Source organism: Tenrec ecaudatus, chromosome 16 (assembly GCF_050624435.1).
Source record: "Tenrec ecaudatus isolate mTenEca1 chromosome 16, mTenEca1.hap1, whole genome shotgun sequence".
NCBI classification, from domain to species: Eukaryota; Metazoa; Chordata; class Mammalia; order Afrosoricida; family Tenrecidae; genus Tenrec; species Tenrec ecaudatus.
The window spans coordinates 20559322-20583464 of record NC_134545.1 but is presented as its reverse complement, the minus strand read 5'-3'; the positions used below and the strand labels follow the sequence as shown (position 1 = coordinate 20583464).

General features: G+C 57.3%; 1 protein-coding gene across 2 annotated transcripts in view; it reads right to left on the bottom strand.

Moving 5' to 3' along the window:
- The window catches only part of BCR (BCR activator of RhoGEF and GTPase), a 74567-nt gene extending 52823 nt beyond the window's left edge, over positions 1–21744 (bottom strand). The window contains exon 1 of one of the 2 annotated variants that reach the window (XM_075533649.1): positions 20370–21744. In XM_075533649.1, the coding sequence (XP_075389764.1) occupies positions 20370–21588 (1219 nt within the window). In that variant the 5' untranslated portion in view covers positions 21589–21744. The remainder of the gene's footprint in view (positions 1–20369) is intronic. The other variant, XM_075533651.1, reaches the window with a different exon arrangement.
- Positions 21745–24143: the final 2399 nt, after the last annotated feature.

Below are 24143 nucleotides of genomic sequence, written 5' to 3'. Positions count from 1 at the left end.
TATGTATGGAAGGAGGAGACCCAGTGGTCTAGCGGTTTATACGTTAGGCTGCTAACTACGAGGTCAGCAGTTCAAAACCACCAGCCGCTCCGTGAGAGAAAGATGAGGCTTTCTACTCCCATCAAGAATTATAGTCTTAAAAAAGTAATAATAATTAAAATGTTATAGTCTCAAAGGGTGGGGAGGGAGGGGAAGAAAGAGGAGCTGATACCACGGGCTCAAATAGAAAGCAAATGTTTGGAAAATTATATATATAAATATGCTTGATACAATGGATGTATGGAATAAGAGCTGTAAGAGGCCCCAATAAAATGATTAAAAAAAAAAAAAGCTAGTCTCAGAAACCCACAGTGAGAAGCGAGATGGAGACCGTGTCCTCAGTCCAGCTCCGCCAGCTCCGGCAGCAACTTCCCTGGAGAAAGGGCCCGCCTGTAGTGTGGAGGGCCCCCACCTACCTCGCGGGTTCCACCGGAAAGTACAGACACTGTGAACTCCCGAGGCAGGATAGGAGAGGCACCCCCGCGCACGGCGCTGTCTCCCAGGTCATAATCACCAGCCACAGACCAGGCCCTGCCCGCTGCGAGGGGACCCGGGAACTCAGAGCGGTTTTTATGGCCAGTGATTATGCTTTTACGTGGTTCTCGGCACACCTATAATCTTCCATTTGGCCTCCTGGGTCACACCACGCAAAACCAGGCCAGTCGCACACGGCCCAGAACATGTCAGAGCAGGGTCCTGTCGAGAGTCTCCAACCCCCAATTTCTCGGGCGTAGAGCACCAGGCTTCTCTTCCGCTGCACCTCTGGGTGAGCTCCACCCGCTCATCTAGGCGAGAGGCCGGGCACTGCATGTGCGCCGCCCCAAGACTCCCCTGCGTCACAGAAACCAAACCCAACCCACTGCTGTGGAGGCCACAGCAAGCCCACAGGACAGGTTACGGAGGCTGGCTGGCTGTCTTTCTGGGGCAGACAGCCTCATTGTTCTCCCTTGGGGCGGCTGGTGGGTTTGATCTGCTGACTTTGGCTCCTTTTTAAAGTTAGCAGCCATGGCAACACCGGTGTCCCCGAGGGGGGCTGTTCTGCACAGATGCGAACCACCAGGCCTTTCTCCCGCAGCACTGCAGGTTGAGCTCACACGGTTTGCCTACTGCCATCGAGTCGATTCTAAGTCACGGTCACCCCACTGGAAAGAAAAGAAATGCTCCCCGTGGTGTTCAAAGCAGACTGTAAGTCTTTCCGGGAGCAGACAGCCTCACTGCTGTCCCACTGACGTCCTAAAGCACCCCAGTGCTTAACAGACTGTACCCCCGGAGCCCTTTCATGCCATGCCTGTGCCCCAAATCACTTTGATTTCGCCTCTGACTGGAGAGGCCCATATTCTTTGCAATCTGGCTCTTTAAGAAAAGGCTCACGGGACCCTGACACCCAGGTCCCCTAACTCCGCCCGGGTGCCAAGCTGGCCCTAGGTGCAGATCCTGGGAGGCACGAAGAGCCAAGTGCCTGGTGCTCACACGACTGCCGGGCCTTGGCCAAGGTGCAGAACAAGGTGTGACAGCCAGCTGGCCCTGTCCAACATGTGGAATAAACACAACTGTGCTGATCTGTGTCTGCACACCGGCCGCCCACCGACAGTGCCCCTCCACCGGCCCCCAGACACAGGCCCCCACGGAACAGGGAACAGCACCCCTCTGCTGGCTGCCCACCACACAGTGCCCCTCAGCTGGTCCCTGGACGTGGGCCACCCACCACACACAGGATCCCTCTACTAGCCCCCCCCCCAGAACCCACCTACAGACACACAGGCGAGAGCTGACCTGGGAATCCCTGGCTGGAAACTGGTTGGCAGGAAGCTGGCCCAGGACTGCACCCTGTCCCAGGGACTGGTGGTATGGGACCAGGCTAACACACCGCCTGCCCCAGCAGAGGGACATTCCACCGCCATTACCTGCCATCACAGCTGACCTCAGCCTGCTGGCCAGTTAACACCCCGCTGGCCACTAACCCAACCACATGGGGACTCAGTGCCACCCCTGTCCCCCCATAGCCCATCCTGCAGGAACATGGCAATGGGGCGCTGTTGACCACTCGGGGCTGTATGCTATCCAGAACACCCCCATTCCCCCCACCCCCCAGCAGGAACACGGCAACCAGACGCTGCCAACAGCCAACAGGTTTGCCGAGCTGTTGGCCGGGAGTCTGGAGCCACGAGACTTTATCCCACAACCACAAACCTCCCAGGCACGACGGACTGCCCAGAGCCCTGGCTTGATTGGCAGGTGGGCCACAGGCCTTTCAGGGGTGGACAGGCACTGGGAAGGGCACTGGCAAGAGAAGGCAGGCGTTTGAGGTAGCAGCAGGGGCGAGCAGGCACCGCCCCCTGCCCCCCACCTCCCTCTGTGACTCACCAGTGGGCCGAGGGGTGTCACAGCAGAGCTGGGTTTTGGGGAGGCTGGTTATTCATTAGCATCGCCCTTGTGGTCAGCAGCTGAACAGGCTGCCTGTCCCCACCACCCAGACTCCAGCCATACCAGCTGCTGGCACAGGGGGGCTGCCCAGGGTCTCCAAGGACTAGTCACCAGGCCTTGACCCCTCAGTGGACGTGAACCTGACTCCAGCCTTAGTCTAGCAGTCGAGTGTGTCCCCAGGGACTTGGGAGAGGCTCTGATGAGGCACCCCATACAAGAAACCAAGCCCCCCCCACACCATCGAATCCATCCCAAAGCCCAGAGACCCCATTAGGCCAGGTGCACCTCAGCCCGCAAAGGCGCAGCCACCACAGCATTTCCTGACTCGGGGCACCCATCTGCCCAGGGGCGTGGCCCAGCACCCCTAGCCAGGGCAGGCATCTCCCCCTCCCGAGAAATCCCCTTTATGCCACAATGTTCTGCCAGCCACTCAGGCCCAGCAGGCACTCCGAGAACCAGCAATGACAGGCCACCTCATCTCTCAGACCTCGTCCACTGCCAGCATACACACGGAGGGGCAGGGGTCTGAGGATTCAGTGACAAATGCCTGGTGCCTTCCCCGGCCCCCTCTCCCGTGAACAGGCTTCCCGCTAAACACAGGGGCGGCTAGTTCTCACCCTATCAAGAACCACGGAGCGGACAAAAAACCCCAGTGCTATGACAAAACCAGCGGCCTCGAGAAACTTCTGGAATAAGAGACGGCACCACGAGGTTAGCAGTTCGAAACCACCAGCCGCTCCGAGGGAGAACGGTGAGGCTCTCTACTCCCGTAAAGAGTTACAATCTCCATGGGGGAGCGGGGAGCGGAGAGGGAGGGGGAGGGAAAAAAAAGGAAAACGAGCTGATTCCAGGAACCCAAGCAGAAGGCGAATTTTGAGAATGATGAGGGCAACGAATGTATAAGGGTGCTTGACTCAATTGATGGATGTATGGATTGTGATAAGAGTTGTATGAGCCCCAATAAAATGATTTATTCCATAAAAAATTAAAATTAAAAAAAAAGAGTTACAGTATAGAGTCGGCATTGACTGGATGGCAGTGAGTTTCTCCCGTAGCTGGTGGGGGGTGGTGGTGGTGTTTGAACTGCGGACCCTCTACGCCGCCAACGCTCTTTAATGAACGTGTAGCATATTGAGTTACATGCTTGGTAAAGAGGAGCATCAGCTTTACACAGACTGCAAGGTCGGCAGTTCGAAACCACCAGCCCCACTCTCTGGAAGAACGACGGGGCTTTCTACTCCTGTGAGGAGTTGCCATCCCGGAGATTGATAGGGGCAGTTCTACCCCGGCCTACGAGTCAGAACAGACTCCGTGGCAATGAGTTTCTTGGGCGCATTCGGCACATCTGCTGCAAAAGCGCTCTGTACAGATTTAAAAAGCCACGCCGTCACTTGGATGACGACGGTCGCCGGGCCTGGTCCAAGCCACGTCTCTCCAGTGGCCTCCCAGGCGTGCCAAAGACGGACACTGAGAAAGCAGAGGCGGTAGAGGAATGGAAGGCTACTTACGACAGCGTGGGCTGCCAGGGCGAACAAGGCCTGGAAGAAGCACACCCGCGGGGTTCCGGAAGACAGAAGACGGCATTGACTTTGGACCCGGGGAAGGCCAGATATTCAGAAGGGACCCGCTGTTGGGTGGAGTGGGGTGTCAGCAGAAACTCAAGAAATCCCCCCTCCCCCAATGATGTAAATGAACAGAACTTGTGTTGTGAAAACGGGCTCACCTGTACCAAGGATGGTGGAGGTAGAGCAGGGCCAGGCAGTGTTGTTTTCTGTAGGGTCGCTCTTAGTTGGAACGGACCCCAACCGCAGGACGACAATGACAATGACGATGGCATGATGGTACCAATCCAACCCCGTGTCTAATGGCCGGCACGTGGCACAGAAGCATTGCCACCCGTGTCCCCGATATGGGCAGGGCCAGGTTTGGGCAGGGCTCCCGAGACGAAGACCAGGAAGAAAGGCCTGAATATCCACCAATGGAAACCCCATGGCTCCCAACAGAACGTTGTCCGGGTAGCGCTGGGAGATGAGCTCCTAGGCACAGGGGATTCGAGGGGAACTCTGACAAGAGACTCAAGCAGCAATGATAACATGCAAGGATATACTGTCACCCAAGCCACACCCGCAGCTTCTGCATGACTCTGAGCTCAGCTCCACAGGATTTCGGAGGCTGTCAGCCTTCGTGGGGACAGGAAGCCTGATTTTCCACCCATGGAGCAACCAGTGGGCTCGAACTGCTGGCCCTGCAGTCAGCAGTCCAGGGGGTAGCCCGCTGAGCCACCAGGGCATTTGGAAGGTCAGGGACAAAAGCAAACCTTCAATGTCCAGCACAGGGTAGTCCCTAGAAACTTTTAGTAACTAATTACAAACCCGTCTCCCAATACGGCCCCTCCTTCCTGGTCTCCCCAATCCCATGTCCCTTCCGCCAGCAGAGCCCTCCAAACCTGGTGGTCTGGTACTGATCAGAGTCCCAGGGGCCACGGCTCTCAACCCTGCAAAGTAAACACCACATGGACCCTTCTAGAAAACCCAGGGGAGGGCCGGGACGTTCTGCCTGAGGGCTTGGCACCTGAAGGGCCTTGGAGTAGTGACCCTGAAGGAGGATCCTAACCCCGGGGAGTCTCACCCTGGTAACACCCCGCAGACACCTGCAGGCATTCAGAAAACCACAAGCAGGTTCAGGGTGGTCCAGGAGTGGTCCCCTGTGATCACATGCCATGGGTGGGGGTAAGTCAGCAAGTGTGCGCACATGTGGATGCATGGCGGCGGATGTGTGCATGCGGGAGTGTGCATGAGCACGCACGGGTGTGTGCATGCGTGTGTGTATATGTGCAGCGCATGCAAGCAAACAGGAGCATGCGAGCAGGTGTCTGTGTGGTGTAGTGAGGCAGAGCAACCCGTGGGCTTCCAAGCCTGTAACTCTTTATGGAAGCACCAAGCCCCATCTCTCTCCCACGAGGATGACAACACCCCCAGCCCCCCCCCAAAACAAACTGTCACTGAGTAGACCTGGCCCATCAGGTTTTCTGGGTTGGAATCCGTCCCCACAGAAGGACGCCATGTTTGGTAGAGGGGCCAGGAAAGCGGGTGAGGTCCTCGAGGAGATGGACTCCCACAGGACAATTTTAAGGACGGGCAGGGCCAGGCGGGGTCACCTTCTGTTGTGGGTCAGGGCCGACCTTTCAACCAGTCGCCGCATAGAATCTATGGAGCTCGGGCCCCTCAGATGAGGTGGCCTTTTTGTCAATGAAGAGAGCTCCTTACAGGTGTCTCCGCAGAGAGTGGGGTACCCACCCAGGGGGATTTACGAGGTCATGGGCCCTGAAGGAGGGCTCAGAGGTGGGCACTGGCCAGGCGGCTAGATGAAGACCATTCCACCTGTCAGCCTCCAGGCCAGTCAAGTCAGGGAACTGTCCTCCAGCCACCGTCTTCATGGCTGCACCTCTCACTCCTAGTCAGCTCAGGGCCGCTGCCCGCTGCCCGGGCCACAGAGAAGCGAAGCCCTTGGGCCCCAGACTGGAGGCAGGGCAGGCGTGTGGAGGTGTGGCAGGGCTGGAGGCAGAGGAACAGGCTCGGCCACTTAAGGCCACTGCCCTGCCCCCCAGCAAACCCGCAGAGACCTTGGGCCTACATTCTCCCGGCAGCCAGGGTGAGGCCAGGAGGCCCTGCCAGTCCCACCCACCAGAACCTCCTCCCCAATCCAAGAAGGCAGGTCTGAGCAGTGTTCCCTGGGGCCTCTCCACGGGCAATGAGAGGGGGGCCAGCCTGCTCACGAACAGGCCACGCCTAGCAGAAGCGGAGGCAGGACGGTGTGTGACGTCCACGCAGACCAACAAAATGTGGACACGAAGGTCAGTCTGCAAAGGCCCACGTTCTCTAGACGCCACTTGGGTGAGTGGCGACTGGGGTCTGGAAAAGCAGCCGTCTGAGGGCCAACTACCAGAAAGAACATCAATGAAGAAGCAAGGCGCATGGGAACAAACAGGGCCACGCAGACAGTCTCCTCCAGGCCACAGGAGCAGATGGTTGCCCAGCTACCACTGAAGAGGACATCCCGAGCCAAGCGGCAGACAAATGTGGAACAAAACGCAGAAGCAGACAAGAGCCCAGAGGTGCTGCTCAGACAGACTGGCGGAACCATCGAGGGGATGGCCCCAAATCCAAACCCCTGTTTAGAACTGTTAGTTCTCTTTGGGGAGAGATATACCTCGGTCCTTGGCTCCGCGTGAGAATTCACGCCGAAGCCTGGTTCGTGATCCATGTGAGTTTTATGGTCGACCCCACTGGCTGAACTGAATTCACCTGGCCCAGGTGGGCCACTCCAGGTGCAGCGCCCACCCATGCGAACCCGGCGGGAAACCTGAACCTCTGAGCATGTGCAGTGCGCCACTCCTTCCGTAGATCGGACCAATGGGCATCTGTTAGTGGACGTCCCAGCCCTACGCTAGCCTGCCTAACAGAATCATCAGCCATTTAACCTCAGAAGGGCAGCGCTGACCCCAAAAGGGGTTGAGTTTAGAGGTGAGGAAAGGAGGGAGGGGTGGACACAGGACACACAGGGGGGCAGAGGGATGAGGGACGGCGATGGATGAGTCAACACAAACGGTACATGAACCATTGTCCAGGAAACCGACGACCTGCTCGTGAGGGTGCGCTTAATTCACATGGAAAGGCAGACGTCGAGGAAGAGAGGTGAGATCCATCGGAGTAATGGAACGCCTCCCAGCCACAGGAGAAACACACCGGCAATCGTGAAAGCCTGGTGTCGCCGGGGGCCATCAAGTCAGTTTCAACTCACAGCGACCCGAGACGCCACAGGAGGACACGCCACCCGGGGGTCCTGCCCCACCCTCACCGTATTCTTATACCCGAGGCCACGGATGCAGCCACTGGGTCAATCCAACCCGCCAGGGGCCTTCCTCTCTCTCACTGCCCCTCCACTTCACCAGGCACGATGCCCTCCAGGAACCGGCCCCTCCTGACAACACGCCCCAAGTATGTGAGACGAAGTTTCGCCATCCTTCCTTCTAAGGAACATTCCAGCTGCGCTTCCTTCCCTGGCAGATTCCTTTTTGCCCTTTGGCAGTCCCACGGTACTCTCGGTGTTCTTCTCCAGCCTCGTAATTCTAATGCATCGATCCCTCCTCAGTCTTCCTCATTCAATACCTAACTTTCACAGGCGTGAGAGGCCACTGACCATGGCTCGGGTCAGGTGCACCTTCGTCCTCAAAGTCACATCCTTGCGTTTCAAGACTGTGTTAGTCCAGGTACTTTAACGCCACAGAAACTCATGTGTAAGACAGAGTTTCATATAAAGGGTAAGTGCACAGCAAGAAAACATCCCAACCCAGTGCTGCCCAAGCCCACAAGTCCAACATGAACATATGTCCGACACCAATCCACAAAGTCCTCCTCCATTTCACAAAACGCACTCAATGACGCCGTCTGCAGGAGGAAAACCGAGTCAGTGAATGTGTTAGCATCTCAGCGCTGGCAGGGGACTCCAGCACCCAGGGCTACATCAGGATAAGTCCATGTGGCTTCTCCTCAGGGAGGTCTTGCAGGAAGTGATCCTTGCAAGTCGAAGCAGGGAACTGGCTAAGGCAGCTGCACCCAGGTCCGACCATCACAAAGCAAGAGACCTGAGAACTCAAAAGGCGAGGCTCACGGAGCCATTTATCTCTCCGCCCTTCAATTAACCCCACATGTGTTTATTGGCCAGGTTGGCACAGTAAACTAACTATCTCAGAGCCTTTAAAGAGGACTTGTGCAGCAGATGGGCCTAATGTAATGTATCAAGTTGATCTCCTGACGGCTGCTTCCATGAACACTGACGGTGGATCTAAGCAAGGTGGAATATTTGACAACTTCAGGCTTGTCTCTGTTTATCATGATGCGACCTATTGGTCCGGTGGTGAGGATTTTGGTCTCCTTTACATGGAGGTGTGATCCATCCTGAAGGCTGCCATCCTTGATCTTCATCAGCAAGTGCTTCAAGTCCTCCTCGCTCTCAGCAAGCCAGGCTGTGTCAGCTGCATATCGTAGGTTGCTGTGTTAGTCCGGGTAGACCAGAGAAACAAATTCACAGACATTCATATCTGTGTAAGAGAGACCTCTCTATCCAAGAGCAATTGTACATTAAGGAAACAGCCCAGTCCAGATCAAGTCCGTGAGTCCGATATTAGCCCATATGTCCAATACCAGTTTATGAATTCCTCTTCAGACTCACATAACACAAGAAATGACGCCGAATGCAGGAAGATCACAGGCTAGTAAGTGGAAGGTCTTGTGGATCCAGTGGCAGTGGAAGCATCTCAGTGCTGGCGTGGGTCTCCACGTGGCTCCTCCAGCTCCAGGTCTCTGGCTGCACCAGCGCAGCTCCATCAGGAATGTCTCCCAGGGAGAGTGTGTCTGGCCTCCAGTGAGCTATTATCTCCTTGGCGCTTCCAAATGAGGTCATCAAGCTGCGACCTCATTGACAGGCTGGACTCCATCCCTTCGCAAGTTGACAGGAGACACGTAACTGCCACGGCTGTTAATGAGCCTTCCTTAGGTGGAACCAAGGCTTAGGCTGAGCAAAATCGGTCGGTCGCCAAAGGAAAAACGTGGTGCAACGCACTGACATGAGACGGACGTACAGTCCAAAGGAGCCCTGGTGGCACCGCAAGTACCACGCATAGCTGCTAGCCAGGTTGGCAGTTCAAACTCACCAGCTGCTCCGAGGAGAAAGACGAGGCTGTCTGGTTTCATAAAGATGGACCATCTTGGAAGCCCACAGGGGGGCTGTTTGGTCTACTCTGCCCTGTGGGTCATTACAAGTGGGATGCTTCTTGTCAGCAGTGGAGTTTGGGTGCTTGATAGAAGAAACTGCATAACCCTGTGTGACTCAGCCCAGGCCTGAACCCAAAGCCTGGACCCAAGGCCTAGTTGGATCTTTGGGGTCCCCTGCTCCCTGATTGCAGTTTGTATTTCTTCTCTTAGGGCCCCCCAATACCCCAAAAGAGCAAACTGGTTTTAAATCTTCCCTCTGCCAGCTTGGGGTGGGGGGGGCATGAGAACCACCAACATGATTCCCTCTTCAAGTCTTGGCTCCCGCGTCCTCCCAACCACCAAATGGGCCCAGGGCGTGAGCAGACACTTCTCCAAGGGAGACCAGCAAGCAGGCAACGCGCACAGGAAGGACATGCGGCAACATGGGCGCTAAGCCCGCTGACTTTCAGTGGATGCCGACTCACAGTGAACCCCCCCCCCCAAGGACAGAGCAGGATGGCTTTGCAAGGCCACCCATCTCTACAGGGCGGACAGCGCCATCTTCCTCTCGGAGCAGCTGGTGGGTCTAAACCGCTGCTCCGGTGGTCAACTGCCTGATACTGAACCCATGGTTCCTCCTACCAAAACACAACCAAACCCACTGCTGTTAGGTGAGTCACACTCACAGGGCAACCATACAGGGCACGGCAGACCTGCCCCCAGAGCTTCTGAAGCTGTCCATCTTGACAGAATCAGGCAGCCTCGACTTTCTCCTGAGGAACCGCTGGTGTGTTTGAACCACCAACCTTTCCAGTAGCAGCCTACTGCTGACCCCAGGGGGCCATCCGGGCTCCTGGAAAGCTGATCTCTGGCTACCTTTGTCAGGGACTGGGGTGGAGTGTTATCGTGGAGTGGACACAGAGCTTCTGTTTGGGGCGACGAAAGCATTTTGGAAGCAAAAGTCCACGCTGGCTGCAGGGCAGTGGGTGGCAGTGATCTCACTTGGTTGTCCACTGACACACGCTCACGGCCATCAAGCGGATTCCCACTCACAGCGACCTTCCAGGACAGGGTAGAACTGTCCCGGTTACCAAGGCTGTCAATCGTTACAAGACCAAAAAGTCCCCCCTGCTGAGAAGCTAGTGGTTTTGAACTGCTGACGATTGTGGTTCGTATCAAATGTGTCGCCCACTACACCATGCGGGCTCCTTGCCTGCAGGATCATGTTTAAAGTGGCAGGTTTGAAGTCAAAGAGGAATCAAACGGAAACCAAACCCTACGGGCAGAGTAGAACTGCCCCTGTGGGTTTCAGAGACTGGAACGCTTGACGGGGAGTAGGAAGCCCGTCCTCCCTCGGAGGAGAGGATTTCGAACTGCCGGCCTTGTGGCTGGTAGCCCACCTTATAACCACGACACCACCACCGCGGCCCCTTTTTGTGGACGACCAAAGACAAGCTCACTGCCATCGGGTTGATTCTGACTCATCGTGACCCACAAAGGGGCTACAAACCCGGAATGAAAAGATAACAGAATTTTCCCAAGACCGGCTCGAAGCCCGCTCCTCCTGTATTTTACCATTCACTCCCTGCCCTCCAGTCGGTGCTGACGCATAGCCACCCTGTAACGGGATGGTCAAAACGGCCGGGTTTCCAAGTCTGGAACTCTTCATGAGAGTAGAAAGCCTCCTCTTTCTCCCGAGCAGCAGCTGGTGGTTTCGAGCTGCGGGCCTTGTGGATCTCAAGCCAGTTCATAACCACGATGCCACAATGGCTCCTCTTTCACTACAATCCTGCTCTCAAAGGCCATGTGTTAGTCTGGGTAGATAGAGAAACAAATTCACAGACACTCATCTGTCTATAAGAACGAAGTCTATAGAGCAATTGAATATTGAGAAAATGTCTCAGCTCAGTCCAGATCAAGTCCATAAGTCCAATATTAACCCATATATATGTCCGATATCAATCTATTAAGTCCTCTTCAGACGCACGAAGTACATGCAATGATGCAGAATGCAGGGAAATCACAGGCTAGTGGGTTGGAAGTCTTGTGGATCCAGTGGCATTGTAAGCATCTAAGTACTGGCTTCTCCAGCTCCAGAGGTCTGGTTGCATCAGGGTAGGTCCATGTGGCTTCTCCAGCTCCCAGGACATACCGCCATGTGTCTTGTCAGCAGGGCATCTCTCAGGGAGTGAGCAGAGAGAAAAAAAGTGTCTCCAGGAGTTCCATTCTCAGAAGGCCATGACCACACAGAGACCTGATTGGTTATAACTTGATTGACAGGCCAGACTCTACTCCATGCATAATCCTCTCAAATTGACACCAGATTATGTAACCATCACAGGCCACATGTAAACGGATGCCTTCAAGCACAGCATACTGCACCCCAAGCTCAATCCCCCGAGGAGGACAAAGGTCACCCTGCCCCACGAAGTGACTGCAGCCCAGCAGGGGAGGGGCTGTCACAGCTGTGGTGGACTTCACAGGGGGCCCCCCCCGAGGGTCCCATTCCAGGTGTAGTCGCCGGCTTACAGCAGAAAAACACACCTGTATCTGTGTCAGGGCACAGGGTAATAGTCCCCAGGCCTACCCTCAAGCTCACTCACCTGTCGAGCTGCCTACTTCTCAGAAGGGACAGGGACATCCCTGGGGCAAGGCTACACTGCAAACATCAGGCCTTGGGCCAGCAGGCTTCTGTCCTCATGCCCCGTCCAGTACCCACCACCAGAAATAAAAGGCAGGCACCCGATGCTTTCATCCCACTCAGAGACACGGTGCCTGTGCCCCGTGGAAGCGGCGCCCAGGGCACCAGACAAAGCTGCCGCCCGGGACCCTCTTTAGTGACAACATGGGACAGCAAGGATGTCACTTGGAGGACTAGGGTGCGCCCAGTCCAACCTGTGGCTTCTCGGTCTCACCTCCTATGCGTGGAAGGAGCCCTGGTGGCCTAGTGGTTACTCACTGGGCTGCGAGCCACTAGGTCTGCAGTTTGAAACCACTTGTCTCTCCAAAGGAGAACGCGGGACCCCTACGCCAGGGACTTACATGGAGCGCAAATGTTTTGAGAATGATGAAGGTAACAAATGTACAACTGTGCTTTACACAATTGATGTATGGATGGATTGTGATAAGAGCTGTATGAGCCCCCAATAAAATGATAAAAATTATTTTTTTAAATGATTAAAAAAAACAAACTTCATACCCTGGAGAGAAATGGGTACTTTGAATTATGTACTATTTGGAATAAATCAACTTGAAATTAAAAAAGAATCTCAGACACCCACAGGGGCAGTTCCGCCCTGTCCTGCAGGGGGCGGTACGAGTCAGCGTGGACTCGATGGCGGTGAGTTTTCTCCGAAGCACCTGATGCTGGATGAGGAAGAAGGAAGACCGAAGAAGCGTCTGAATGACGGCGCGGGCCACGAATTCCAGGTTCACCACGGACTGCCACGTCTGCGGGATGCTCCTTGGAAGCAAGGATGGGGGGACTCGCTCTTGGCTCGCTTTGGCCACACCATCAAGAATGACCCCGGAGACGGAGGCCAGAAATGTGGGTGAAGGGAGACATGTAAACATAATAATAATTTATACAATTTCAAGGGTTCATGAGGGAGGGAAGGAGGCTCGGGGAAGGAGGGTAAAAAATGAGGAGCTGATACCAAAGGCTCCATTGAAAGAAAATGTTTTTAAAACGATGGCAACAAATGTACAAATGTGCTTGATACAATGGATGGATGGATGGATGGATGGACGGATGGATGGTGATAAGAGCTGTAAGAGCCCCAATAAATGATTAGAATAAAAAAAAATGACCCATCACAAGAGAAGGACCTCAGGGTAGTGAAAGCAGAGGGTCGGTGAAAACGAGGGCAGCACTCCAGGTGGTGGACGGCCACTGGGGTGCCACCCACGGCCACCAAGATGGCACAGGGATTCTTATTCACAGAGGAGACGTCCACCCATCAGAGCCAGCTCCATGGCCACCAGCGAGGGCGGCATGTCACCCACGCTGTGTCTAGGCAGCTTCTAAGGAGCCCTGGTGGCACAGCGGGTTAAGCCCTGGGAACACTGGCCGAGAGGCCAGCCGTTCGAACCCACCAGCTGCTCCTGGAGAGAAGGGTGTGGCTGTGTGCTCCCACAGACGACAGCCTCAGAAACCCCATGGGGCTGTGTGAGTCAGATGGACCCCACAGCAATGGAGGAGGTCTGGCTCAGGATGGTGTAGGCAGGGCGGGCGGTGGGCTGAGTGGGGGAGGGGCAGCAGTCAGACAGCCTGACTCGGTCTGATGCCTGTGCTGTAAGGGTGTACCAGGCTCGCTCTCTGCTCACAGGGGCACCCCCTGCCCTTGGTGTCTGGCCATCCAGGAGAGGGGTCTCTGTCTAGGGCTCCCTGGTCTTTGGTCCCTGGCCCTGCCCTGCGGGTCACACATCTGGCTGCCCACACCGGCTTCTCGGCATGCCCCTGCCCTGTCCCTGAGTTCACGTCTGGGCCACGGGATGGACAGACAGAGGCCTTCCTGTGATCTCCTCTTGTTTCCTTCACACATCACCTGCTAGGGAAGGGGTCCCTGACCAAGTGCGCCCGGCATCAGGGCACCTGCTTCCCTGGGGACCGTGCAAGAAAGGCAGGTGGCTGGGCGGCCACCTCAAGGCTGGCGGGCAGATTTCCCTAGAGCTGCTTCTGCCACACGTGCTGGGTAACTCAGCCCCTGCTGGACACAGCAGGCATACCTGGCATCCAGAGCCCACCTCTCTCAAGGACCCCACCACCACTCAGTCTGTGGAGAGACCCCCACCTGCCCTCATCCAGCCGCGGCCTGTGTGGCCTCTTGAGGCGAAGGCGTGTCATGGTGACATTTCCCCTTGAGCACTTCACCAGGACACTCAGGAGTCAGGACGGCAGCCTTTATAGGGGGGGAAGCCATCTCTGCTGACTTCACCCCCATCCTTGGTCCAGAATCCCCTGGGCCATCAGCCAAAGTGCTTCTGCCAGGCAGCAACAGCCAGAGCCAGAGTCCTCAGCTGGTCCCCACAGAGGATTCAGGAGTGGGGGTCAGGGAGGGTCTCCCCTGAGGATTCAGGCCCCCACCTAACGACTGGGGAGGACCACACAGCAGCAAGGATCTAATGGCTGGCAACCTGGCCATCCAGGGGGTGTCCGCAGTGACCTCAAGCCCAGTGCAGGGAAAATGCCACCCAAGCCCAGGTCCTTCCCATGGTCGCCGTGGATCAGACCACTCACTGCAAGACCCACGGGCTCCCCACTGGCTGACCGGGAGGTTCCATCTCCAGTTCTTCCCACCTCGGTTGCCTCAATCTGGAAGCTCCCCTGTTCAGCCTTGGAACAGAACTCTGGCTTCCCCAGGCGGACGTGCGGCGGTAACTGAAACTGCATGGAGGGGAGGGCTCCCTCTGACCCCCCCGGTTTCCAGAAATTCCAGTGCCCACGGTTCGATAACAAAACAAAACCCACCGTTGGAGGGTCAACTCCGGCTGAGAGCAATCCTGCAGGGCAATGTGGACCGGCCCCATGGGGTGTCCCAGGCTGCTGCCTGTGGAGTGGCTGGTGGTTCGAACAACCAACCTTTCATTGAGCAGCCCAATGCTGAGCCCACTGCACCAGCAGGGTCCCCTGAATTCACTCACTGCCACTACGTCGATGCTGACTCACAGCAACGCTCCAGGACGGGTAGGACAGCCCCTGTGGTTTATGAATCCCTAACTCTGCACGGGAGTAGACAGCCTCATTCTCCCTTGGAGTGGCGGCTGGTGGCTTCCAACTGCTGGTTTTGCTGATTCAATGGGGCTGGGCCAGGAAAGGAAGGATTCGAGCCAATAAAACCTTGAGATGTTGGGGTCCCCCACCATCTCGGATCTTCCTTCCCCCAGGAGGAGGAAGCCAGCCAGACAGAGAGGGACCAACAGGACTGACGGGAAGTAGCTGCATGCAGAGTTACAGACAGACCCAGGGCCGGGGACAGACTGCCTCTCCCGGTGCCTGCTGGGCTCTCTTGAAAGAGTCCTCGGAGACGGGCCTTTTCCACAAAGCCGGGAGCATACGCATGAGCTGATTTTCACCGAGACTGTGGCTGGCCGTAGGCAAAGCCATGACCAAACCTGCCACTGAGGTCAGGTCAACGCCAACCCGTGCGGCAGGGCGAGGGCCACAGCGCTTTCTCAGCCAGCATCTGGACAGTCACAGGTCTCCAGCCAGGCCTTTCTCCCTTGGCACACAGGGAGGGTCTGAACCACCAGTGCTTCGGTGAGCCGTCGAGAGCACGTCCTGGGCGCCACCATCGTAGGTGCCCAACAGACCTCCTTGAGGGACTGAAGGGGACAGGGGTCCCAACCTTGATCAAAACAAAAGCCGAAGTTCCAAACCAGAGCCCCCAGAAATCCAACCTGCAGCAGCCTGCGTGACTACCACACCCCCAGGGCTCCTTGGTGACCTCAAATCCATCCCGACACAAAGGGACCCGGTGTAGAACAGACGACACGCCGCCCAGCCCCCGTCACCTTTGCTGTGTGAGCCCATCACTGAGGCCCCGTGTCAATCCACCTTGTGGAAGGCTTTCCTCTGCCCCATCAAGGGTCCACTACAGTGTTCCGCCACAACGTGGAGCACTTTCCAGAGGCTAACTCTTGAGACGTGGATGGCCAGGCACTTTCTTCCTAGTCTGCCTTTTTCTGGAAGCTCTGCTGAAAACTGCCCACCACACTGAAGCCCCCGTGGCACTGCCCCCGGAACCCCCCACAACACCACAAACTGACAGCCCAGGGACGCCGGCTACACAGCTGTGTGTGTGTGTGTGTATGTGTGTGTGTGTGTACATATATCCATACAAACACATACACTACATGGAAATCACTTTGGTCTGGTGGTTCCACTCTGGGCTGCTAACCGCGAAGTCAGCAGATCGAAACCACCCTCCTCCACTCCTCGGTAGAAAGACAGGGCTTTCTACTCCCCTAAAGGCTTACAGTCCCAGAAACCCACAGGGACAGGTCTACCCTTTCCTATAAGGTCGCTATGAGTTTGACCTTTGCTATGAGTAAGTTTTTTTTTTTTTAACGGAAATCAAAACCCACTGCCTTCAAGTTGATTTCAACTCCTATTGACCCTATCGATAACAGAAACCCATGACCGTGGATTCCAGTCGGGTTCATAACGACTCTATAGGGCCCAACAGAATCTTTATAGGAGCAGACAGCCTCCTCTGGCTCCTGCAGTCGGTCGGTGCACTCAAACCGCCTACCTCACGGTGAGCAAACCCAATGCTTAACATCAATTACATTAACAACCAGCTATGCTGCGACCCACCAAGCCACACCCACGCCCCCCCCCCCACCCCCGAGTCCGCGCTGACTCAGCGTGACCTTATAGGACAGGGAAGGACTGCCTCTTTGGGTTTCCAAGTTAAAATCTCTATGGGAACCGACAGCCTCATCTTTCTCCTGCAGAGCAGCTGGTGGGTTTGAACCGCCAACCTTACAGGAAGCAGCCCGACGCATTACCCACCGCATCACAAGACCCACGCCCTCATAAGGTGCCCCTGACGGGAGGCAGGGTACTTTCGGTCGTGTTGTACGCATGTGAAAGGTGGACTGTGACTTCGGGAGACCACAGAAGAACAGACGCCTTGGACACACGGTGTTGAAGAATCCTGCAAACACAGGAATGCAGGAAGCGTGAACAAAACTGTCTTGGGAGAAGTACAGCCAGAATGATCCTTCGAGACAAGGATGGCGAGGCGTTGTCTCATGTACTTTGGACATGCTGTCAGGAGAGAGCAGTCCCTGGAGAAGGACATCGTGTTTGGTAACGTTGACGGGCAGCGAAGGAGAGGAAGGGCCTCAAGGAGGTGGATGGACACCGTGGACACTGTGGCTGAGACGATGGGTTCACACAGAATCATGATTGTGAGGCTGGCGCGGACCGGGTGGCATTCTGCTCCGTGGTGCACACGGTGGCTGGGGGGTTCCAGCAGATGCAACGGCACCTAACCACACCCACCCCTCCCTGCACTGGCCTCTTGGCGGTCCTTCTTCAGAGACCATCGGAAGAACAACAAGTCAACAAGCAGCTGCCTGCTCCGTTCAGGATCCCTCCTTTCTTGACAGGTCGCTGACTGCAGGGCCGAAAGCCCCCCACCCGGAGCTAACATCACAGGATGCTAAGAAACCAACATGGGAGAGAGACCGTGGAATCTCAAGATCCGGACTCTGGAGTGTAGGGTGAACCCCAGAGCCATCCCTGGACTGCACCATGTACATGGCACGGGGTGGTTAGGGTTGGGAGGGAGGGTGGCCTGTCTATGGGAGCAGAGAAAGGCAGATGGGAGGTTCCCTGAGAGGGTGTGGAGGTGGGGGGGGGCTGCTGCAAGGATGCCGGCTGACACCACTCCCCCCACCCCACCCCCAAGGGGCCTGATGAGCCGAAAACATTCAAATTCCAGGCTGAGAACTTGGCTGCAGAGGACGGCTCACCTGGAAACCTTTCATTCTTTACTAGTAATCGGAGTCCTGGCGGCATAGTGGTTAGGCGTTGGGCTGCTAACTGCAAGATCAGTAGTTCAAAACCACCCGGGAGACAGAGGTGGCTTTCTGCTCCGGTTCAGAGTGACAGTCTCAGAAACCCACAGGGGGCCGGGCAACCCTGTCCCACAGGGTCCCTCTGAATCAGCCTCGATGGCAATGAGCTTGGTTGAGTAGGGATGTTCCCCGGCCAGGGCAAACTGGCAGGACTGAAGGCACCCGGCCTGTCTCCAAAGAAGCCGCTGTCTGCAAACGACCTTCCAGCTCCCACAGCCGGCTGCCTCTCACAAGGGGACGGGGGTGGGGGCTCACCAGGCCAGGCCACTGTCACTACGGATGACGGCCCAACTGCCATGGGGAAGCTCAGTAGCTCCAAGTCCCTAAACCAAGCAGGACAGGAGAGCAGATTCCCAACAACAAAAAAAGGCCAGCTTCCCAGAGCCAAAAATAGCCTGACTGCTTTTCAGAAGGATTCTGGCAGCCCAAGCACATACAACTCCACCGGCAGAGAGAGACAAATCGATGGGGCGGACAAAGTGAGCCGCCCAGCCGGGACGGGGACTCCCAAGGGCCACCTGTCTCAAACAGCCCCCCAACCAGCTCCCCAGTTGGACATCAAACATACTCTGGGCCTGCATCCCAAACCCTGGGCTCATGCGTGGGGATATCTTTACCCTGTGGACAGCCCCTAAAGGTCAGGCCATCAACCGAGAGCCCCAGGTAAACCCCAGAGAAGGCTGGGAGGTAGGGGCCTGCTGAAGGCCTGGCTACTGGCCTATGGGTAGGAACAGCCAGACATTTGGGGTGAGTAATGCAGGAAGCACGAGGGTGGGGCAGTCCTGGATACAATCTCCACCCCTACCCCGTGGGTGCCAGGGGTCCACTGAGTCAGGCCCGTCTGTCGCCTCACCTCCTCCGCATTCAGTCTCACCTGCTCTGTGCCAGTGACCTGACAGCAATGGGCCTGGCTTAGCTTAGTTTGGGGACATGTCCCCGATGGAGACTCCTGGCCAGCAGCTTTGGGATCCATAAACCCATCATGCACGCCCTCCTGTCCCTGAGGCAGGAACTCCGGTGGGAGGGGAGTCCTGGAGGGGGGTGGGAAATCCCCTGGACAGAGATCAAAGCCCACTCAGATGACCCAGACTCCACCCCCATCATCCTCAAAGCCTCCAGAGATCAGAGGCAAGATGGCTGTCCCAGACAAGTGGCGATTCACAGGTAACGCCGACAGGAACCCAGAACCAGCCCCCTCCGCCCAGCCCCACTCGGGGACCAATGCGGCTGCACTCAGGAGGAGGCCGGGAGAGGGAATCCATGCTTGGTGGCCGATTCCTGACATCACGGCAGACCTGTGCTGCTCCTATGCCGCAGCTTCCCAAAGGCTGGGTCACCCCGTCTTTCTTCTGGGGCACCTCTGTGTGTACCCCAACTTCCAACCTTCCACCATCCTTGCAATTAGTAGCTGAGTGCTTAACAGCGTGTGCCACCACAGGCGGCGACCCAGAAAGCAAACCTGCCGCCAGGGCTCCCAGGCACTCCTGGCACCCCCTGTGTGAGCCAGGGGCTCTCCATGGTCGCTGCTACCCGTGAGGTTTCCAGGGGCCAAGACCTCTGAAGCCAACAGTCTGTTTCTTCTTTGAAGTCTGTTCTGAGTCTGGTCACTTTGGGTGACCCGGCTGGATCTGAAATACCAGTGACCAAGCTGCCAGCACCACAGCAACACACAAGCCACCCCAGGGGGGACAAACGGATAGACCAGTCCCTGGAGAAGGACATCCTGCCTGGTACAGCAGAGGGGCTGCGAGAAAGAGGGAGGCCCTCAGCAGGATGGACGGACACAGCGGCTGGGGCAATGGGCTCCAATATAAGAACCACCGAGAGGCCGGCACAGGCCCGCGTGGTGTTTCGTTCTGTTGTACATCGGGCCACAGTGAGTCGGACCGATCACCACCACATGATCTCACGGGAGCAGACTGTCACGGCACTGCCCGGTGGGTCTGAGCTGCCAGCCTTTAGGTGACAGTTGAGGGCTTAACTGTCTGCTTATCCACAACCTAACCAAAACCCACCACCACTAAGTTGACCCATAGCAGACCTCTGGACAGTGAAGAACTGCTCCCCCCACGGGATTTCTGAGGCTGTGAAGCTTTCAGGAGCAGACTGGCTCTTTCTCCCTCTGAGCGGCTGGTGGCTTAGAACGGCCACCCTTGCACTTAGTAGCCCAGTGCTGAACCCACAGCCTTACCTGGGCTCCTTCCCTCCACAGCTCGACTGAAAACTCAAACTTCCACCCATAGAATCAATGCCAACTCAGTGACCCTGTGGGGCACGGTAGAACCGCCCCTGTGGGTTTCTGAAGCTTTTAACTCTTGACAGGAGTAGAAAGCCACATGTTTCTCCCTTGGTGAGGCTGGCGGGTTTGAACTGCTGACCTTGTGGTTAGCAGCCCAACCCATAACCATGATGCCACCAGAGCACCTTTACCTCCACAGTAGTACTTGAGAAATGAACTAAAACCCCACGGCCCCCACATATCCTCTCCCACTCTCCCCAGTGGGCCACCAGCAGGTGTTCAGTGGGTGCACAGGTGTGCCCGTTAAAGGTGGCGCAAGCACCCACCTGGCTCTCCATGCAAGCTGTCCACATCACTGGGCCAGATCTGCCCCGTCTTGCGGACACCCACGATGGTGGCCTCGGCCACCACGACCTGGCCCTGCCTAGGGCGCTTCTGGCACTGCGGCGTGGGGGGGCTGCTGCTCTCAAAGGACTGCTGAGAGTTCTGGGAGGGGGAGCGGCTCTTGTCCCGGAACATGCGATAGGTGGTGGGGCTGGGGGACACGCGGCTGGACTGGCCGGAGGAGAAGTCCTCTTCGCTGGAGGTCAGGTTCTCGTTGGAGCTGCAGTCCGGAGTGTAGCCCCCGCCGCTGTCCTCGAAACTGCGCGGGGAGTAGGACCTGCGCGGCCAGGTGAGGCGCTTCTCCGGTTCCGAGGTGCTTTGGCTGCGCAGGAGTGGGCCCTTGCCCTCACCCTCACCCATCAGACCCCCGATGTAGACGCTCTGGTAGGGCTGGTACTCCGAGGGCGGCCAGGGGGCCCTGCCGCCGCCGCCGTTGGACTGGATCAAGTTGTCCTTCAGGAAACGGGGGTTGAGCTCGGCGTCCTCGTAGTCCATGTCCAGGCCGCAGCCGCTCTCCGAGGCCCGCACGCGCTGCGGGGGCCTGGGTGCGTCGCCGCCCCCCACGCCGCCCTTCTTGCGCTCCAGCTGCATGGCCTGGCTGCCCAGGGCGCTGATGCGCTCCGACACCTCCTTGTCATTGACCTTCACGAGGCCGCGCTCGTGGTGGAACTCGACGTTCACGTAGAAGGGCTTGTCGCCCTCGCCCCCAGCCGCCGACCCCGCGCCCTTGCGCGCCCGCTCGAAGTTGGAGCGCAGCGCCGCCACGCTGGGGGGCGGCGCGCGGTCCTCGGGCGCGGGCCTGCGCGCCGCCGAGGGCCTGGCCTTGCCCGGGGAGCCCTCGCCGTCGGGCCGCGGCTCGGACTCGTCGGGGGGCGTGGGCCGCGGGCCGCGCGGCTCGGCGGCGCCGTCGGGGGGCTGCGCAGCCCGCCGGAAGCCCCAGCGCTGGCGGTCGTAGCTCTTCTTCTCTTTGGCCAGCAGCGTCTGCAGGTAGATCATGCGGAAACGCTCCTGGTTCACCTCCAGCTCCAGGCGCCGGATGGAGGCCTTGCAGCGCTCCAGCTCCTGCTCGATGTCCCCCACCGAGCGCAGCTCCATGCGCGGCGGCGCCGAGTCCGGGAACTGCGCGCGCCACGCCTCGGCGAAGCCCACCGGGTCCACCATGGTGCCGCCCGGCCCGGCCCGGCCCGAGCGCGCGGGCTCACGCGGCTCGGCCCGGCCCGGGGCGCCCGGCAGCCCCCATGCCCGCGCGGCGGCGGGGGAACAATGCGGCGCCCGGGCGGCAGGTGAGCGGCGCGGCGCGGGGCGGAGCCGGCCGCGCTATTGTGTGCGCTCCGCTCGGCCCGCTAGCCCATGCCGCCGCCGCCAGCACCGCGCCACCGCCACCGCCAGCACCGCCGAGCCCGGCCCGCGCCCCGCCCGCACCCGGCGCCGCAGGAAGGGGAGGGCCGGGGGCGGTGGCGGCGGCGGGCGGGCCTCTTAAAGGGGCCGCGCCAGGTCCCCGTCACGCCCCGCCCAGCGCCCCTCCAGCCCAGCCCTGCTGGTCGGAGGTGGACTGCAGCGCAGAAGAACCCCTGGCCCTCCGTTCCGCGTCCCCGCATCCCAGCCTGGACCCTCGCATTTGGCTGGACGTTGGGGGGGAGCGGGGGGGTGGGGACACCGACTCAGAGAGGGGCCGAACCTAGCTGTCCCCGGATCCCCACCCTGCGTGGGGGGCCGGCCTGGAGGGACGAAGTCATCACCCCGGCCGGACGTACTAGGCATTCCTGGCCCTGGCCACCCTGCGCCCACACCTACTCTCCTACGGTTCTATGGCTGTCCCCTAGCCTCTCCTGAGCAACATGGGACCTTGAGGGGGCGGGAGGGGGTGCCTCCTAAGGGGGTTTCCAGTCTCCATAGTGCCCCACGCAGACCTGAGAGGAAAATGGGGACAGCCCAGAGCAGATAAAGAGATCAGGCCCAAGGGAGCAGTGCCTGCTGGTGGGGGGTGGGAGTGGGTGGGAAAGAACTGGGGTCTGGCAGCCGGGCAACTGGCGTGGTGTCACCGCCCCGCTGCCCATAGACTTCCTCCCATTCCGGACCATGCCGAATCTCTAGTCGTGTTGCTTGCCAATTTTTAACCATAGGCTCAAATGTGATCAATACAAGCATTAAAAAAAAAAACACCTTAAAACTCATTGCCATCGAGTCGATTCTGACTCCTATCGGCGATCCTACAGAGCAGAGTGGAACTGCCCCTTGTGGGTCTTTGGAGCCGGCTACCTAAGGAAGGGAAGTAGAAACTGTGTCTGTCTCCCTCGGAAGCCCTAGTGGTTTCTAACTGCTGAACTTGCAATTAACAGCCCAGTGTATAACCACTACATCACCGGGGCTCCTAAATACATAGATAATTCGGCCAAATGTAATGTGCCTTAGATGATATGAGGACACCAAACCTGTAGCCACCGAATTCCCTGACTCACCTCACCGCCACAGAGTTGATGTCATAACATGGAGTAGAACTGCCCCTGTAGGTTTCCAAGACTAACCCTTTTTCTGGAGCGGTAAGCCTCCTCTGTCTCCCTGGTGAGTTTGAACTGCTGACCAGCCCAACGTGTAACCACTATGCCCACCAGGACTCACGGCGACCCGGGGTGGGGTCTCCAAGGCTGTTGATCTTAAAAGGAGAAGTCAGCCTCATCTTTCACCCAGGAGCTGCTGGTGAGTTTGAACCTTGCACTCAGCAACACAACACCTAACCCATGGTTTGGTAAAATCTGTCTACATTGGATTACAACACTCTTTGTAATTGAGTGGAAGCCTTTAAAAAACACACACACACATTAAAAAAAACACACAACTTCTTGGTCGTTGTTTTCCTTTAATTGCTACTTCATTCCCAGGGAAGTTGTTGATGTCGCATCACAAATACGAATTGTCATAAGATTGGAACGGAACAGAGCATTTCACAAAAATCATAGACTATGTGAGCAGGCCCTCCTTGTGGTCCACGCAGAGGAGCCACGTGACCTGGCGCTGCGATGTGATTGGGTAACAATGACAGCTCTGCCCTGAGCGCCTCATCAGTGGAGGCTCCCATCTCGAAGCTGCCTGCCCCGCCTTTATCCTTGAGAGCAACAAGTTTTCATATAGCCACACGATGCTGAAACCGCTGTGTAACCAAAGCTCCTTCTGAGTGCACAAGGTTTAAAGAGCAAATCAGCAGAGTTTCTACTCGCTGCCCATCAAGTCGATTCTGACCTTACAGACCAGGCTAGAACTGCCCTGGTGGGTTTCGGATTCGGAGACTAACTCTTAATAGGAGCAGCCAGCCTCATCTTTGTCTCGAGGAGCGGCTGGTAGCTTCAAACCACTGACTTCGCGACTAGCAGCCCAAAGGTCCTTAGCAGAACTTTAGCCTTAGTGGGTATGTTGATCCGGGTATGCTGTGACTATGTATTATTCCTGTGATAGGTATAGGGATATTTTTATTTTAAAAATAATAAAATTCTTCTGGCACACTGCAGGGAAATCTTATAGATGGTTATTTTTGTGTCACCACCCCCCGACAGTGGCACCCTGTGCAGTCTGTCCCCCCCCAAATGTACCCCTCTAATGATGCCACTGTGCCCTCCCCCAGCCCAGAGCAGGTGCACCCCTGGGTCCCAGGAGTGAGCCCTCACACTCGCCGATGGACAATCTCAGCGAATCCACGACTTCCTTCCATCCTCACGTGGAAA